Source organism: Dysidea avara, chromosome 1 (genome assembly GCF_963678975.1).
Source record: "Dysidea avara chromosome 1, odDysAvar1.4, whole genome shotgun sequence".
Classification (NCBI taxonomy): Eukaryota; Metazoa; Porifera; class Demospongiae; order Dictyoceratida; family Dysideidae; genus Dysidea; species Dysidea avara.
The window spans coordinates 803,601-823,814 of NC_089272.1; the positions used below are offsets into that span (position 1 = coordinate 803,601).

The following is a 20,214-nucleotide window of genomic DNA, read 5'->3' on the forward strand; positions in this document are numbered from 1 at the left end:
TAAGATCAAATTTAAATTTTACTGGCCTTGTATGGTATGTAGCAGGAACAATGAATTTGAGGTGGATGCAATCTTTAAGAGTTGCACTATGCAAAAGATACTGTCTGAAGAATTTGCATAAGAGAGAAAGTATAAATCAGTCACAAACACTTTTGTGTGTGTATTTGTGTATACAATTATTGTTTATTGTGGTACATATGTATCAAAGAAGTGATTAATGTATGTGTACAAGATGTATATAGTTATGTATATATGACTGGCTATTTGATACCATGGAATGTGGGCACAAATTATGCCCCATCATATAATTTATTTTATTTTGTACATCTCAGTAAATTGGAATAGAACATCTGCACTCTGTAACTTATATTAAAAGCTCCATAAGGGCTGACCATAACATAGTGGCACAAGAGTGTGAATGTTTGAAAAAATATTGGCCTAAATGCTTGGTGTTTGCACACACACACACATAGCTACATACGTACGTACAGTACAGTATGTATGTGTTTCATTGTTTTTGTTGATTGTAGTTCACTGTTCACTGCCAAACTATAACCAGCAATCATCAATAGATCTGCTATTAGGTATGATGAAAAATTATCTCATTTCATGTCATTTTCATTAACAAGTTCCTAAATATAAGGGATAAAACTCTGTGTATTTCATTGAACAAAAATTAATCAATGTATATATGTATGTAGTACATGTTTAATGGATCGGTTATTTGCACTGTACACATCTTATATTGATGCTGCATGTGACATGTACGTAGTATTATTTGCATAGATGTAGATGCCAAGTGCAGTTGAAACACAAGTACGTTATTTTTCTATGTATTTATCAGAGTGTTGTTTTGTGTAGACAGAAGACGTACATCTTCTGATGTACCTCAGTCTACTCGACTGATGAACAACTATGGTATGCAAACTTGGTAGTGCATATATGTATGGTACAGATTTAGTATAACATTGCCAAATATTTAACAAGAACCACTGACATAGGTATGTATGTAAGACTATAATTACTTAGTAAAAATTCAGCATTTAGGGATGGGGAGAAAGTAAAAGGGAAAGAATTCTTCTCTCCTTCAAATTTCTTGCTGAGAGTTGTGTTAGAGGTTTTATTTGAACTTCAAAGCATTGCTGACATACCCTTTTCAAAATCGTGCAGTTTGCAGTTCATATAGTGCACACCATCACAATCATGCAAGACATGGCAATTACATGTACACTTACTGATAACTGTCTTCCTTGTATTATACAGTACATATGTAGCTGCAATGCACATGTTCGTATAGTGTACCTTGTAAACTCCACAAAAAATAATATCGTTGAAATCGTCTATACAAAGTTTGTATTATTATAGGTTATCACACTTACACTTTTGTGCAATGGCAATGTTGTCTACAACAGTCATAATGTATTATTTATTCTAATTACAGGTTGCTCACAACTTGAGACAAAACCTGAAACAGTTCAAGAGGGTCAACCTTTGGAGAGATACCTCTATCGTAAATTTACTGAACTAGATGGCTCCCAAACTAAACATCAACAACAACAGTATTCAGTTTGTGACACAAGAGCAGGACATCAACCTCCTCCCCAACATCTCAGACAGTATGATACTTGGCATGGACCACACCCTCAAGATCAACAAATAGTACAGTCTTCTCAACAAGGTCCACCTCGCCCTCCACCACCTCGCCCTCCCCCACCTCAACAGCAAAAGCAGCATCAACTTTATGAGGGCCAGTATGGTCGACAGCAGAATCTCCCTCAAGCACAGGATCTAAATACAGCTGCTCTACCTGGTTTACCATCATCACAAGCACAGGCAAATGTTCAGTCTAGGCAACAGCCTCATCCATCCATGTATCAACCAACCACAGCTCATCAAATACTGCAGCAACCACAAGTGGCAACCACACCACAGTTCCCAGTGATATCTGTGATACAAGTAGATCAACAAATACATATTCATCAACAGAAACTGCTTGAACTGCAACAATTGCAGCAACAAATGTTGCTGAGGCAGCAATATGAACAGCTACTACAAGTTCAACAGCAAGTACAACTAGAATCACGAAAGCTTCAGCAAGTACTGACATTTAGACGACAACTGCAGCAACCACCACAAACAGAACAACAATGGAAACCTAATTTGCAATCACAACACTTACAAACACAGCAGCCAGGGGAGCCACCTCAGCAGCATGGATATCATCAAAAACAATCTGACAACAGGCAAACTGTAGGTGATCAACCAGAGCAACAATTTTCACATCAAGCAACAGGGAATGATGTACACCAGTCACACCAGAGACTACCACCAGCACCTAACCAGCCTGTGAATTTAACTCAACCCAATGATCATCAGATCACCATGCATGGAGCACAACAAGGCACAACACATGACAGAGAGCAGGATACAATGTATGAGGCACAGCAAGGAACATCACAATGGGGTACAACATATGTAGCACAGCACACATCAACAACTACCACACAATCACAATTTCCACCACAAGAGCAAGCATCCAGGCCAGGGCAGTCCAGTCAACATAAGTCAACAAGTGAGGCACATTATATAGAAGATGTTCAAACCCAGATGGAGCATAGACTAACAATACAAGAGCATCAAACAACTACAGAGCCCAATGTAGATGGCAGGATTCCTCCTCCACATCAACCAACAGATGACACACAACAGAAACACATCCAGTCACCAATGGTATCTTCACATGAGGAGCTCACACAGACGGACACACTCAAAGGTAAGTTAAAAGTTTTGGAAGCCAAACAACAAGTGGCAGATCAGTTGCACAAGTTACAAGAGCAAGCAGCTAATCAGTTATCACTAACTGAAGCACTACAAGCTAAAGCTGAACAATTAACTGAAGTAAGCTTCTCCCAAGAGGAGTCTCAAGGAGACAGTCAACAAGGAGACTTCATGCAATCACCAGTATCTTGCCAGCAGGATAAAGAATGGATGTACAGTCAGCAGCGTAACAATGCAACATACTTAGAGCACAATGTCGAGTCACTAGTAACATGTAAGTTAGTCTTCATAATATGTTATGACCTGAAGAAATTATTGTGTAGCAGCAAGTTTCATGATATGACTATAACCCTTTTACCTTAATTATGTTATATGCTTACATACTGGTATACGATATTATGGTAGTGTGGTATTCTTGACATGTGTTGTAAGAGTTATTGACCACATAATTTAGATTGTTTAAGAGTGGAGTAGTTAAGTTGGTCCTCCCCTTTTCCTTCTTCAGTGTATAATTTATGTTGTGTAATGATGTGTAATTTTTGTGTGGTGTGTTGTGTTGTATACAAATAGTTCCTGTATCTGTGTGCTTGTGTTGTACTTATTGCTTCTGTACTTGTATGTTTTTTGTAGTTGTATGTTTGTTCTTTGTACGCTCTTGTATGGAAGAATGGCTATGCCAAATATTTGAGCTAAAATTCAATCAATCAATCAGTTGAGTGCTGTCTTCATGTGTGTTAATGGAGCCATATACATTACATACTGTATGTGTATGAACAAAAGTTGACACATGGTCAATTCATGTGTCACTTCAGCATGTTAAAGTGAATTTTGTAGCTCTTACTGATGGTACTACATACATTATGTACATATGCACATGTCAAAATTTCACTCATAGACATTTGATTTTCCCATGTCTAATTGTTTCTGTCCTCCTGTACATGTGATAATTCTAAAAGATGTACAGGTATCGTAAAGCCATAAACGTTTAAGGGTTGAAACTTTTGATGAATTTTGCTGTCATTTGGAATTTTGCATATTAAAAATGCAAAAAAATTTATACTTGTTCATACAGTAAAGATTTCATCCTTCAACAATTTTCAGCTATGTGATATCTGTTCAATTAATGCACTTGTCATGGCTGCACATGTGCATGGAAATGTGTATTACACTCTTCCACAATGTGCTTGTTAATGTTCCACAGGTGAGCCAGTCAGTGATAGTAATGATGTCACTGGTTACCATGGTGATAATGTCAGTGGTTACCACAGTGATGATGTTACTGATCACAATAGTGTTGGTAATGTTGGAATGGAAGGAGAGATGGTTACAGATGGTGTGAAGAAGATCAAGAAAGATGGGCAAAATGAAAGAAACAATTCTGTGACCACAGCTGTCACTACAGCTGCTACTACTACTACTACTAATACTAGTACTAGGATGTCAGATATTGATGCTGCTACTGCTAGTAAGGTGTTCAAGGTTGCATTTTCCACTAGTTTATCAAAACCTAAGCCACAGTCAAGCAAGTGTATATCTTTTACAGTAGCGTAAGCACTTTAAATAATTTTTGTGGTGTCTAAATATACTGCTCAAGGAAAGTTTTAATACAAAATATTAGCACCTGGATGTGGTCTCATTTCATGAAGAAGATGACAAGCAGCCTGATTGAAGATAAAAAGAAAGACAAGGTCCAGATGGCACACACTTGTTGGAACTCCAAAAAGCACATCCCACTGGTAAGTTTGTTATTGTGACGTAAAATGGTGATCATACGCTGCTTCATTTGGCTTCCAGCCTTGCGAATGCGGTCAGGCTGGCAGGCAGATGAAAATTTGACTTTTGGTGATTTAAAAAAAAATTCTATATACTTCTATACCATACTGTTTGATAAGGATTTTCCTGCTTTGAGTGGTAAATATTGTATTGGAAGAAGTCTATAGGTACATAGCAACCTCAGAAACTGTCCTTTATATAGTGGTTAAATATGTACATAGCGACCTTTACATGGAAGGGAAGTTACACTGTAGGTACAATACATATGTACACAATGTGAAAAAAGGTTTAATTTGAATAAAACCACACACTGTAATCTAATCAAATGGTATGGTTGTACCATTTAAATAGGGATTGCCTTGAAAATTTTACTTGCCACCCAAAATTCCGTCATCCTATAGACATTTTATGTGACAAAAATCACCTTTACAGAATAGTACTAGTCCATATCATACAGTACGGTAGTACTGTATATTAGGGATCATGGTGATTTGGGTTTTCCTAGCCAAATAATTCACCCAAAAACCAGCTTCACAACTCCATTCTGGCACCTTGATCAGGTATAACCAAGCCCAAAATGCCTTCAGTGCAATCCTAAAGGCTTCCAATAAATTGTTACAAAACTTGAAAAAATATTTATTCAATGAAATTTTCTACTAACTGCCTGCCTGCCTGCCTGCCTGCCTGCCTGCCTGCCTGCCTGCCTGCCTGCCTGCCTGCCTGCCTGCCTGCCTGCCTGCCTGCCTGCCTGCCTGCCTGCCTGCCTGCCTGCCTGCCTGCCTGCCTGCCTGCCTGCCTGCCTGCCTGCCTGCCTGCCTGCCTGCCTGCCTGCCTGCCTGCCTGCCTGCCTGCCTGCCTGCCTGCCTGCCTGCCTGCCTGCCTGCCTGCCTGCCTGCCTGCCTGCCTGCCTGCCTTGATACCTTCAGGCAAGCGTAACTCGATAATGGCTAAGGCTATGGGCTTGATTTTTTCACTGTTCAACGTCGCTTCATCCCGAAATGTGCCTTTTGGCATACCGCAGTACATACAATGCATGCATCATGGACTTACCTTTGTCCTCCTTTGTGTCATATTTCTTTTTGCTGACAGCCCAAGGTGTCGATTCGCTGTAGCGCGATGCATGGCTTCCCTACAGTACGTTTGTAAACGGGAATTGTCTGTATTTTCCGTGGTACTGGATTGATTGCGGAGACGATTCTAACACTGTTCTTTGTTTTTAATGCTGTGTAACAGGCTGATCATAGCTGAAAGCAAAGCATAATGGCGACTGCACTTTCGAGGCAGTAATTGATAGCTGGGGCGTGCGGATCGTCGATACTGTCGTAGTGACTGGATTGTTGCAGAGGCAATTCTACTGTTTTTCGTCCGTAGCGCTGTGTAATGGGCTGAAAACAAAGCGCAATGGTCTTTGATAGCTGGGGTGCACATTCAGACAAAAGCATTAATTCTGGCGTCATCCTTTCTTTTGATGCAGTATGCATGGGTTCACCAGTCATAATAATGTTACAAAAAAAGTAAACAGACAAGTTTAATTAGGGATTAAATGTTCACTAGTATATCTGCAGGTGTAGGTGACCTCCCTTGTTTCCCTACTTTTTTTTCTATAATCCCTAATCAAACTTAAAATTCCTAATTTTTCCTTAAACTTGTCATATATAAAACAGTATTAAATATAACAAAGCACTTACAGGTGGCTGGATATAGAATTTTTTAAAATTGCCAAAACTCGAATTTTAGTCTGACTGCCTCATTGACCACAGTCGCAAGGCTAGAGGCCATACGAAGCAGCACACAGCCACCATTTACGCCACAATAATGGACTCACCAGTGGGATGTACCTTTTGGGATTCCGACAAATGTAGGCCCCCTGCACGTTATCTTTTCTTTTATCTTCAATCAGGCTGCTTCTCTTCTTCATCCAACAAAACCATATCAAGGTGTTAATTTTCTGTAGCAACACATTCTTTCAGCAAGATATATACTGCGGACGCCACAGAATTATTTCAGAGCTGGATTTCAGAAGTGCTCTAGTCCTGGCGCTACTATAAGACTAGATATGTGCAAGCATAGTGCAAGTTTGTGATTGGGATCCCGTTTGCAATAGGTTCACGGCCACGCCCTTCAATTAAAGGACTAATAGTGATAGAGTACAGAGACCACACCTCTTAACAATCTAGCTAGCTGTTTACTTAACAGTAAACAAGATGACCTCACCCCTTATTGGTCTAGCTAGCTGTACACCCCTTAGTTGACTCTCGATACTCTAATACAACAGTCATGTGTGATATTCTAATAGAACAGTCACAAGTTACATTGCAGCTAGCTAGACTGTGCTACAACAAAAACTAAACAAACTAGTATTTTAAAAATTGTAAGTTTAAAAATGAAGTAGGGATCTAGTTAGCTATGCAACAAAAAGTAGTGAAACAAGAGATGAATGATGGTATTACAGCATGGTCAGTGGGAAAGTCCCTACTTTGGCACATTAATTATAACAGTATTATTTTGCTTAATGCCAAAGTAGGGACTTTCCCACTGAGCTATGCTGTAATATCATCATTCATCTCTTGTTTCACTACTTTTTGTTGCATAGCTAGCTAGATCCCTACTTCATTTTTAAATTTAAAAATTTTTAAAATACTAGTATACATTTCTACGGTTTGTACAGTAGATAATTGTGCATTGCTGTAAACTATAAACAATTTAACCCATTCACGGTTAAATTTCCCGGTGGACTATATAGGTCTCACCGAATTGCCCAGTATAACAGTACCTGTACCACCCTTGAAATATTTGCTATAGACTTACGAACTTGGTTATATTGTTTATGTTTACATAACACAAACCGCAAAGTAATTACAACACAACAAAGATGAAAAACTATATATAAACAGCACATACAAACAGTCAGGTACAAACAAAGTATGTACAACTAACTATAACAGTCTATTAAACAGTTCTACATCGTCTGCTTACTGAGCGATGGTCTCTCTGGCTGGTTTTATCGAGATTTAGCTTAACAACCTCACATCACGCCACATTCTTGAAAAACACTCGGCTGTCTTCTTCAGCTATTGTAGCACATCGGAAACAATTCAGAGTATTCAAAAACACTAGTATCAACTCGAAGAAACACTTAACTCGACTCTGTTCACAAGAAAAGTTTTACCAGGTTATGCAACAAACTTGCAATAGTGTGCGAAGGATCCGATTATCCCAGAAACAGGACCTCTATGGACATGTGTGTTTCAGCATAGACGCATCATGCTAACAAACGCACAATACCAGTGTAAATGTGTTGAAATTGTATTCAGTGTGTGTTTTATTAGAGTGATCCGCCATATGGCGGTTGTTGCCGTGAATGGGTTAACATGTCAGGTGTACATACTAAGTACTGTAAGATTAAGATTTGGATATAGGTGCATTATTTTACTAACAACATGATGTAGTAAGGATTAAAATTTTACATAAATGATTACTCTATGAACAGTAGTGTAATACCTTGCCCATAATATTTTTCTAACTTAAGTGCATAACCTTCACAATGATGCATATTGAGTTACCTGATGGTCTTATTGAAATATCAATTTGTGACCTAATTTGAGAAAACCGACGATAACCACATATTTTTAAAATTCATTTTATCAGTTCTTTGTTGTGTATAAGGACAGAGGAATGGACTGGCTAAGTTTCAGCTTCAAAAGTTCAGCACTGTTGGAAATACAGCGCTAGACAGCTGGATGAGCAAATAAATCGATATGTATGGAAGCTATCAAGAAAATAATATTCAGGTTTTACATAGATCATCATAACTTACTCAACAATAGCATACCAAGTTAATTCTTAGCTCATTGTGTTTGCCATGAATTTGTGAATCCACCAAGGTATAGTTTTTTTGCCCAAGGCAAACTTCTGTGTCTAAGAAGGAAGGTGAATTCACTAAAGAAAGATTGTTGGTAAATTCTTTCATCACTGTAACATAACAAAATGTCTGTTAATCAGAAACCCTCCTGTGTACAGAGAAGAAACAAAAATTTTAAATTCCCTTATGAACAGGTGAACATGATGATGCCCAGGATTATCCATTGGAGTGTTAATTCCCCAACTAGTGAGATGCCGAAAAAATAAGGTGCGCGCCCACAGCCAGCCTTCGGAGCATGCCTGGTTTACTGAAATTATTTTCGTAAAAATGTGTGTTTGTGTGTACCTACGTACTGGATCCGGAAAACAGCTAAAAACAAAAGGTGGATTTTTTCTCAAGAAATTAACATTTCAGCCAACCAGATAATTAGTGGTGATGGCAAAAATGTCAACAACAGACACATGTGGCTTGGCTCCAATACAAGTTCGGCAAAGGGTTGTAATGGACATTGCATTTTTATGGCTTCTCCATAGGAAAGTATGGTGAAAGTTTTGATTGGCTGTATATATGTCGGGCATTTGAATGAAATGATTTTGAAATTTTTTAGCGGGTCAAGCAGTGCTACAAAAGTGCCAAATTTCAAGATTGTGTGAAATTTCATCCATGAGTTATTAAATGTTTTTGTGAATCCAGCTCAACGTGTACATACTACTAGTATTTTTAAAATTGTTAATTTAAAAATGAAGTAGGGATCCAATAAAAAGTAGTGAAACAAGAGATGAATGATGGTGTTACAGCATAGCTTGGTGGGAAAGTCCCTACTTTGGTATTGAGCAAAATTATAGCTAATGTGCTAAAGTAGGGACTTTCCCATCGAGCTATGCTGTAATACCATCATTCATCTCTTGTTTCACTACTTTTATTACATAGATCCTACTTCATTTTAATTTTTAAAAATACTAGTTTGTTTAGTTTTTTTTTGTTGTAGTACAGCTAGCTAGTTACAGCTTATTAAAGTACGCGCTGTGCCAAAATTTGAAGCACATAGGCCTGTAGTAGCGTGCTTAGCTTACCTTTGATCGTAGTAGCAGTGGCGCTCAGATCTATGACACGATGGTTCACCCTGGCTGGAAGTTGTTCCAACGAACAGGCCCTTTTTATAGTCTCGACTAACAGGATGAAGTAATACAATTTCCACTCGAGTACTATCCAATCACATGAATCACTTGCTGCCAATCTCACTGTTCGGCACTGAGTGGCTGAGTCAGTGTGTTCAGAGGAACAAGCCGTTGAGTATCAGTCCGTTTTAAGTCTCTTCGTCGATTGCAGTCCAGGCGCTGGCAAAAGTCGAAGTGACAACTCAGCAGCTTTTAATGTTTCACGTGCAACACTTAAAATTATAAGTGCCCCGCTCTTTCAGCAGCATAAGTGCTTTCTGAAATAATTTTTTGGTGTCTACAGAAAAATTTTTATACGGAAAATTAACACCTTGGTATGGTTTCAATGCTTGAAGAAGACAACCAACCTGATTGAAGATAAAAGGAAATACAAGGCACATAGGGCGTACACTTGTCGGAACCCCAAAAGGTACATCCCACCGGTGAGTTTGTTGTTGTGGTGTAAAATGGTGACCATGTGCTGCTTCGTTTGGGCCCTAGGCTTGCAACTGTAGTGAGGCAGTGAGACTAAAATTGGGAGTTTTTGATGATTTAAAAAAAAATTATATCCGGCCACCTATAAGTGTTTTGTTGTATTTAATGCTGTTTTATGTATCATATGAACTAGTACTATTCCGTAAAGGTGATTTTCGCCACATAAAATGTCTGTAGGATGATTTTTAAAGGTGGAATTTTGGGCAATGGGCGAAACATTCACCACGATCTCTACTTAAACGGTATGACCGTACTGTTTATAGTTATGCTTCCTTTGCAGTGCATAGCAACGTAATTACAAAATAATTCATAAATTACGAAACTACAGTATTTACAAATCTAATTACGTATCTAGCTGAATTAATAATAACAATAACCTGAATATAAACTAAATTATATACATGGTTGATTAATTGCCTATTCAGTTAGAATGGGATAGTGTTACTTGCATGGGCCCTTGGTTTTTAGAAGTAGCAAAACGTCTACTTGTTAAATTCTGTACTAACTTTTTGGAAGAGTTTTTGGTCACTCTGAATACACCTTTTTGCTTGATTCCACCTAATTGCTATGGTGTCATGAGGTATTGCAAGGTTAGTTTATAGTCCACATTTTTGTGAGAAATTGCAAACCTCCATGACCCCTAATATACAGTACTATGATAATAGCCACCAAACAGCTTACCATTCAAGGAAACATTTTAGCTTGTTAAAAAGACAGTATACAAGTGCTAATTTTACACCCATGGAATATGTTTTTGACATAATAACTTGTTGGGTTTTATTGCATCATACCACCAAATGGCAAACCATAGTGATCGTCTAAGGGATAATCGTAAGCAAAGTGATGCTAATGGCATAAATTTGTACTGTTTTACTTGTAAGGAGCCTCTCCTGCAGTTCACATTGTTGTTTGGTAGTGGAAAAGAACCACTCTGTAAAATTTCGCCCCATACAAATCCCAAACAGCCGCTTCAGCTAGGCTGTAGCAGCTGCTACAAACTTGTAGCACAATTGTATCACTGACAAGAACTTGTAGTAAACAAACCTGTTGAGTTAATTAATGGTTTACTATGGACTAGCCTTACTGTTCTTGTGGCTATATTTCCAAGTGCTCCATGCAGTGGCATTACCTATGAGCATTTAGGATGTTTACAATCTTCTACTTGGTTTAAATAACTTGTATAGACATGTAATTCCACAACAAAATGATTCCAAGTCATTGTAGCAGGCTGTATGGAAGTGAAAATTGTTGTTCACTACCAAATCACAATCATGTAAAACTACATCATATGTTTGTCACACTTGTATGGTTTGCGTACTGCCCCTTTAAGCACTGCTGATCAAGACACACGGTAGTGTGTGTTGTGCAGCCCAAGAAGCCGGCGTGCCACACCGTGAGTATCTTAACAGGAAGAAAGAAGATGCAATTTTCACACCTATGTAGCTCAGTGATCCCTTATCCGATTGGAATCAAATTTGCTACAGAAGTGCCAGCCAGGTAGGGGAGTTTACCTACCAAATGTGAAGAAAGTCACTCCAAACATATCTGAGATACGAGTGGCCAAAATTTTGTTTTAATTTCTTCATTTTGCACATTTCACAAAGTCTGCCATAAAACACCAATGTGTGTTCCAGTCGGGATGAAATTTGGCACACTTAAAGGGCTCATTAACCCTTTAAGGACAACCAAAATTTATACAGTGCCTATGCTGAAAACCCACAGGTTTTATGAAAATTACACATTTTATTATTTGACAAGTTTTTAGTGTTAGCAAAACTCCAGGAAGTAGTAAAATCTATTAAAAATTATAGTGGATAAATTGCCTATCAATAACAAACAGCACAATCTAACTTAAAAGTGTGTAGAATATACCATTTTCGAGTAACAGGTTGATCTTTCATGAATGGTGACGATCTTTCTTCTTCATAACGCAGTTCTTTTAAAATCGCTCATCCATATCTATATAAAATGCCACATCACGTGATCTTGTATACCAAAATATTCAGCTCTAATTAAGGAGCACTATGAATGAAAGTTAAATCATTAAAATCAGTTCATCAGAGAGTAAGATACAAGGCGATTTCTACAAGGCTAGTTTTGTTGCTGTGTAAATACAATACTGTCTTTATTACAAGGCTGTTTCTAACCAACTTAGTTTCACGTAACATTTTATCATTGTATATCAACAGAATTGCCTACTAATGGTAAACAAAATAGTCTTTATTTAAAGCCCGTAGCTTCTGTTACTACGAAAATATAGCTCTTTGTTTACTGCCTATTCACTTGGACGTACATGTACAACGTCGGGCTTTCACGCGAGGCTATATTTGGACGTACATGTATGATGCTAGTCCCTAAAGGGTTAAGGCAGATTTCAGTACCAAGTTTGGTAGGAATCCGATGAATATTCACAGAGTTATGACCGATTATTTGTGTAAAATAAGGTTGAACTTCTGTCACTCCCGCAGGGTAAACTCCTTGGAGGAATAAGTTTAAAATTGCTATGTAGATGGATTTAAGATTAGATACTGGGTAGTTAGCTCAGTTGGTTTGCCCTGAGGTACAATCACATGCATACATTCTATTAAACTAATACTTAAGATTAAGTAAGTAAGCAAATTCGCCTATGTCTCTTAATTCAATCGCATTGATTGGTAAGTTGTTCCAATCTTTAATTGTTCTAGGATAGAAACTGTAGCTACTTATAAGTGTTAAGGGTGGTTTGTGGCAGGATAAAGTGATTCAGGTGGTGTTGCCTTGTGTGAAATTGGGTACATTGGTAATGTGCAGGAATAGAGATAGGTAGTGAGTTGTTAATTATTTTGTAGAACAATGTTAGCCTTGATGGTTGACAAAGCTGTTGTAACGTAAGTATGTTAAGAGTGGATAATAATGATGTAACACTGATAGTTCTGGAGTATTCAGATAAAATCCATCGTGCAGCTCTTCTTTGTACTTTCTCCAACTTGTACATGTCAATATTTTAATTTTTTTACAATATGGATCCCAGACTGGGGCGACATACTCCATGATGGGTCTAACTAATGTCAAGTATGCTGTTCTTTTAGTATCAGGTGGACAGTTGTAAAGATTTTGTTTTATACAGTTCAATACTTCGATTGATTTATTACTTATCATTTGTACATGAGAGGACCATGACTTGTTGCTATCGATTCCTACACCAAGGTATGTATGGAGTTTCTTAATATCAAAACTATGACCTGATAGTGTGTAAGCATGTTGTAGAGGAGTCAAGGAATGAGTACACCGTAGTACAGCACATTTATCAACATTTATTTTCATTTGCCATAACTTAGTCCATTCACTTAATTTAGTTGTTCTGCATCTTGTTGTGTTGTAATAGGCTTATAAATCACAGATCATTTCTGTTTACTATGAAATGCTCATTAAATTTCCCTTTAGGAAATATATAACTTTTTGCAATTGGACCAATCATTTTTACAAAATACATAGATTTTAAATTCCTTAATTTTTTTGTTTGCTCATTGCTCTAATAAGTGTCTTTAAATGCTCACATTTTAAGTTGGGATTACCATTGAAACTTGGTTACAACAATAACAATTATAACACAATATGGTATTGCACAAGTTCAAGTATCACAATAGAGTCCAGCATTAATACGTACATATACTTATATACTTATAACGGCAAATGTAGTTATGCAAATGATTTTAAATTTTCTTTAACAAAGTTAATTGTTTATTGCCTATATATGGCCCTATGAGGTGCATCATCATCATCAAAAGCTGGTGTCTGTTGATGTCATATTCTTAAACTTTGAATAGTGTAGTTATGTCTACCTTCAGGTAGGTTGAAAACCCAGCCTCCTTTTATACTCTAGTGGTGGGATGTACACATCCCATCATTGTAACACAAAAGGAAGGTTACTGAACCTTTGAACTCACTTCCAGGTAGACAAAACATGTTAAATGAGATTTACAGACTATAAAAGTCTCATCTAGCAATTCACTGTTATACATGGACATAATCAAATTATCAAGTTGATATCTGTTATGGAGCAAATGCAATTGGCATATAATATCTGTTGTAACCCATTTAATAAACCCGGTCATCTGTCAAAGAAGAAGAGCCTAAGACCGATTTTAAGCTAGGAGGTAAGATCTGTGACAGTTGTAGGAAACAGCTAGGTCAAACAATAGTACAAGATCCACTGGATGAATTTTGGGACGGTGACATAGATGATAGTTACACTTGCCACAATGAACAACTAGAATCAATTAATGAGTGCCTGAAAGTAATTGGGGAAACCCCTGTTATGAAAAAAAAAACACTACCATTGAGGCAACCGAGGCAGCTGCCTCGGTAAAAATGCTCAACAACAGGCTGAGCAGGCCTGAGTTTTGGCTCCCCGGATTTTCTACTCAGACGTTACTAGACAGCAGTACTGTACCCCAGTAGCTCCAGCACCATGTCACCATAGGCTCCAGCCCTGCGTAGTACTACAGCCATACATTCTATTTTGTGAGGTTTGAATTTGTAAAAGATCGAGATACTCTAATAGAACATTCATCGTAATAATAGCAGTCACCGTAATATACTCTAATAGAGCATTCAATACAGATTATAGCCACTGTTCTCATTACACTGCTTGTTTATGCAAATTGTCTTTCCATTACTTTTCAAAAGTTCCAATGAGTTAACTGCATGGCATTACATTGAGCTAATTGATCATGCATATCATGCATATCATGCATTAGCAGTTATGATCAAAAAGAATAGCCTGCTCCACATGCCTTTTCCAAAATTTTCCTTGAGGGAGCATTCCCCCAGACTTCCTAGCTTGACATGCTTAGTACATGCAGTTGAGCATCATATGAAAGCATATGAAAGAGATAATTATCTCAGGCTTAAACATCACGTCAGATCAATAAAAAGAAGTGTGCATGACTATGACAGTTCGTAGATGCAGTTCATGGATGGCCCGACTACTCAAAATATCTCCAGAGTAAGTTGTGTTGCATGCAATTAAACTAGTCTAATAATTGAAGCATATATATTATACTGTAGCATTAACTATGTTGGAGCATTACTTATGAGATGTAGAAAAATGCCCAGAGTCTTCTGAAATGATTCAGTTCCTTCATCCAACCTGTAAATGCTGTACCACCCATGCTTAAAAGTATTTGTGAATCAGTTGAGTCAGAAATAGACCTTCTCAATTTGGTCAATGTAGCTATAAACTTTGCCTCGGTAAAATTTTTTCCTGGCTACACCACTGTAGTACATGCAGGCTATCAAAAAGAAAAGTTGAGTAAAATTAAAGATGCTGCTGCAAATGCGTTATTACCCTCAGTAATACCAACTCAAATTGATGACGGTTGTGAAATAATACAGCAGTTAAAAGAAAAGTTTCATTCAGATATAGATAGAAGTCAACAAATGACAATTCTTACAATACTTCCAAAAAGCTGGAGTGTGCAAAAAGTCCAAGAAGAATTTGGAGTGAGTAACTATATGGTACGCAAGGCAAAGGAGCTTGTTAAGAATCAAGTAATCTTATCAAATCCTAACCCTAAGCATGGTTGTTGTTTACCATTAATAACTGTTAACCTTGTAAAGGATTTTTATGAACTTGATGATGTCAGCCGTATTATGCCTGGTAAGAAGGATTTTGTGTCTGTAAGGCAGGGTGACAAACGTGTTCATGTCCAAAAGAGGCTACTTTTGAGCAATTTAAAAGAGCTGTACCAACAGTTTAAGGCAAAATGCCCAACTGAGAAAATAGGCTTCTCAAAGTTTGCTGAACTTCCTCCACAGTACTGTATTTTAGCTGGAGCAAGTGGCACACATGCTGTATGTGTGTGTACAATTCACCAGAATGTCAAGCTAATGATGATTTGTGGAAAAATTGCAGAGCAATCTGCTGAAGATGAAATTCCACTCAAAGAATATGGCCACTGTCTTGCAAGAATTATCTGCAATCCACCACAGCCAGACTGTTTCTTTCGGATTTGTAGCTCATGCCCTGGAATTTCAGACTTGAAATAACACCTTCATAAACTATTGGATAACAACATGATTGAGACTGTGCAGTATAAACAGTGGATTTCTACTGATAGATCAACACTGGAGACTATCACAAAGTCAGCTGATGACTTTGTCGAGTCTTTTTGTGAACAACTGAAAACGCTTCTGACCCATTCATTTGTTGCAAAGCAGCAGTCTACATTCCAGATGGAGGTAAGGGATGGTCTAAAGTCTGGCGTATTTCAAGTGATTGCTGACTTTTCTGAAAACTATTCTTTTATACTTCAGGATGAAAACAGGGGTTTCATTGGAACAATTCACAAGCTACCATCCATCTCTTTGTTGTTTATTACACAGAATCATCTAGCAAGTTACACCACTTAAGTTTCGTTGTTGTGTCTGACTGCCTTAATCATGATACAGTTGCTGTATATTTATACCAAAAATGCCTTATAGAATTTCTTAAAAGCCATTTTAACCCCCCACCTCACAAAATATTTTATTTTTTCTGATGGAACAGCTGCACAGTATAAGAACCGAAAAAACTTTTTGAACTTGTGCTACCACAAAATGGATTTTGGAATTGATGCATTTCTTCGCAACATCTCATGGAAAGGGACCATGTGACGGTGTGGGAGGTACAATAAAGAGACTTGCTGCTAGAGCAAGCCTTCAACGACCATATGACAAACAAATAATGACTCCACGCTAACTATATGAATGGGCATCAGAGAATATCTCAGCCATGACTTTTACATACTGTACTAAAGACGATTATAGGCGTCAAGAAATCTTTCTTCTTGACCGATTTCAACAATCTAGAACCATCCCAGGGACACAGAAGCCACATTGCTTCATCCCTTTAACACAAAACAAGCTCCAAACTAAAGTATTTTCTAACTCAAGCACTCTGAAAGAGGAAAGAGTTACACTATTTATCTGGAATAACTGATCTGTCACTAGAAGACATTAATAGATTTATAACTGTAGTTCATAATGATCATTGGTGGGTTGCTTGTGTACTTCGCACAGATGAAGATAGTAATACAGTAACATTGAATCTACTTTACCCTCCAGGACCATCCCAATCATTTAAATACCCATGCAAGCAAAACACGATAACTGAGTCTAGTACAGATGTTCTAACAAAAGTTGATCCAAGAACTGTTACAGGTCGTACTTACACTATTTCAAAACAAGAAACTAAAACTACTACTGACAGACTGAAGTTGTGGAAGAAACATTTTCTGTAACTATATAGTTGCTGGCATGCAAATCTTAGGAATTTAAGTATATTTTTGTATAAATGAGATCAATGAAAAGGATGCTTTTTTTTGTTGTTTCAGCCTGATTGAAAGAGTTATATATTCCCTGAAGGGAAATTTAGTGAGCATTAACAAACAATTTACAGAAGAATTTGTGACATAGTATTATATAAATTTACTACAATTGGTATTGCCAATTGTTATGCACTACACAATCAATATAATTATAGTAATTACAAGGCTACACATTAACACTTATAACTCATGATCTACTATTGGTCCCAACTTTAAACTCACAATGATAAATGATGGGTATTAGAACAATATGTAAACAAAAAATTAAAATAATTAAAGAATACTTATTTTTATAAATTAAGATCAAAGGAAAAAGCTACATTTTTGTGGTTTGACCTTTTCCTTTGAGCAATTATAAAACATTATATATCACCTGAAAGAGAATTTAATAAGGATTTCAAAATTCTAAACCAGAAGCATCTACATTAATCACAAGCAAAGTTATGAGCATTTTATTAAAGACATGTAAACAAAATGAAAATTTTAATGAAAAATTTGAGTGGTCATAACTTAAAGGGAGAGTTATGAAATCAGCCAATTTTTGGTGTGAGAAAGTTTCTTGATAGGGTCCATGTTTATGCCAAATTTGACGAAAATCAAAAGAGGTCCGGATTTTTTTTTGTTGATTTGACATGGAATGACCCAGTCTCAAATATCGTTTGCTTGAATCGTGATTTGACAAGAGTTCAGCTTACAGAGGTAAGCTAAATTTTCAGTGTTTGAAGTAAGCGATACCAGACCTTGGTAATGGTCTTTACTCATCCCGTCACATACAGCATCCACCCACACTCCACAAAAATCACATTGAATAGCTTGACCTTGTTCTGCTGTTTCTGTACAACGCTTATCACAGTGCTTACAAATACCACCTGAGAGGTTCATTATTATCCCCTTTACTGGCAAATCATCAGCTGGCCTGTGTCTTTTTATTTGCATGCCCACGTGGATGGTTGGCGTCTTCGTCAATGTGGGTCCGGGATTGCTCTCCTCTAGAGTTGTCATATAGTATATGCTCACGTTGAGCTGAATCCTCAAAAACATTAAATAACTCATGGATGCAATTACACATGATCTTGAAATTTGGCTCATTTGTAGTACTGCTTGACCCGCTAAAAATATTTCAAAATTTTTTTGTTCAAATGTTTGACATAATATTTACGGCCAATCAAAATTTTCACAATACATTTCCTATGTGGAAGCCATATAAGTACAGTGTCCATTACAGCCCTTTCCCAAACTTGTAATGGAGCCAAACCATACGTGTCTGTTGTTGACACCTTTGCTGTTACCAATAACCATCTGGTTGACTGAAATGTTAACTCTGTTGAGAAAAACTCCACTTTTAATTTTTAGCTGTTTTTTTAGGATTCAGCTCAACGTGAACATACTCAATGTTCCTAAGGGATAGAATACAACAAAACCAAATTTCTTTTGAGTATATCATTAGCCTTATCTGGTACCATTCTCTATGCCATGGTACCATAACTTTTGCGGTTAGTTCGTGGCTCCAAGGTCCGCTTAATTGATGTTTCCGTGTTTCAAACAAGTTGGTTGGCTCTTTAGCGAGGAATCACTCTAGTTGGTAGAGATGGTAAGAAGGTAAAAAACCACACTGTAACCCATAATTGAAACTTTTTTTGAGTAACCATTGTAGGAGTGCCTTTTTGTGGTTTGAAAGGAATCAAGATAAAGACGATGGAGATATGACATAAAACCCAACCTGTGTCACAACTACACGATCGAATTTTATGAATAAAAAGCTATTAGTTTTCATGCATACCAGGCAAACCGCTTAAAGCAATGAGCTGAAAATTGGTATGTAGCTGGAATAATCATCATAGAAAGTCCTTGCAGTAGTACAGAAGAATCAGATTACAGACCACTTAGTAATTATGATTCGAAAGCGAACTATGTGTAACAAAAGCGAGATTGAGATACTCTAATAGAACATTCACCCTAATAGAGCATTCAGCTGCCTAATAGAATGGTCACCATGCAACTACAAATAAATTGCTCCAGTGATTCAAACTATTACAAGTCACCCTGTAGGGAGATCAGCTTGAAACCAATTCACCCTGTAGAGAGTTCAGCCACAAACAAATCACTTTTTACAGAGTTCAGCAACAAGCAGTTGCGTCACCCTGTAGAGAGCTCAGCTAGAAACAAGTCACCCTGTAGAAAGATCAACTAAAAGCAAATCATCCTGTTGAGAGTTCAACTAGAAAAAAAAACTCACCCTGTAGAGAGATCAGCTACAAGCAAGTCACCCTGTAAAGAGTTCACCTGCAAACAAATCACCCTAGTGATATCAGGTAGAAACAACTTACCTTGTAGAGAATTCAGCTACAAACAAATCACCCTGTTAGATCAGCTAGAAAGCAGTCACCCTGTAGAGAGATCAGTTAGAAACAAGTCACCTTGTAGAGGGTTCAGCTACTAACCAATTACCCCATTAGATCAGCTAGAAACAAGTAGAATTCAGCTACCACTATAGAGATCAGCTACAAACAAGTCGCACTGTAGAGAGATCAACTAGAAAAATTGCCCTGTAGAGACATCAGCTAGAAATAAGTCACCCTGTGAAAGGTCAGGTAGAACCAAGTCACCATGTAGAGAGTTCAAATCACCCTGTAGAGAGATTAACTAGAAAGACGTCACCCTGTAGAGAGATCAGCTAGAAGAAATCACCTTGTAGAGAGTTCAGCTACAAAGAAACAAACCCTGTAGGGGGTTCAGCTGCAAGCAAATCATCCTGTAGAGAGTTCAGCTATGAACAGATCACCCTGTAGAGAATTCAGCT

At 37.5% G+C, this 20,214-nt stretch overlaps 1 protein-coding gene across 4 annotated transcripts in view; it reads left to right on the plus strand.

Moving 5' to 3' along the window:
- The window catches only part of LOC136252134 (uncharacterized), a 122,689-nt gene that overhangs the window by 64,993 nt on the left and 37,482 nt on the right, over positions 1 to 20,214 (plus strand). For all 4 annotated transcript variants that reach the window (XM_066044525.1, XM_066044539.1, XM_066044531.1 and 1 more), the window contains exons 37-40: positions 531 to 584; positions 862 to 918; positions 1,442 to 3,052; positions 3,980 to 4,243. In XM_066044525.1, coding sequence (XP_065900597.1) covers positions 531 to 584; positions 862 to 918; positions 1,442 to 3,052; positions 3,980 to 4,243 — 1,986 coding nt within the window. The remainder of the gene's footprint in view (positions 1 to 530; positions 585 to 861; positions 919 to 1,441; positions 3,053 to 3,979; positions 4,244 to 20,214) is intronic.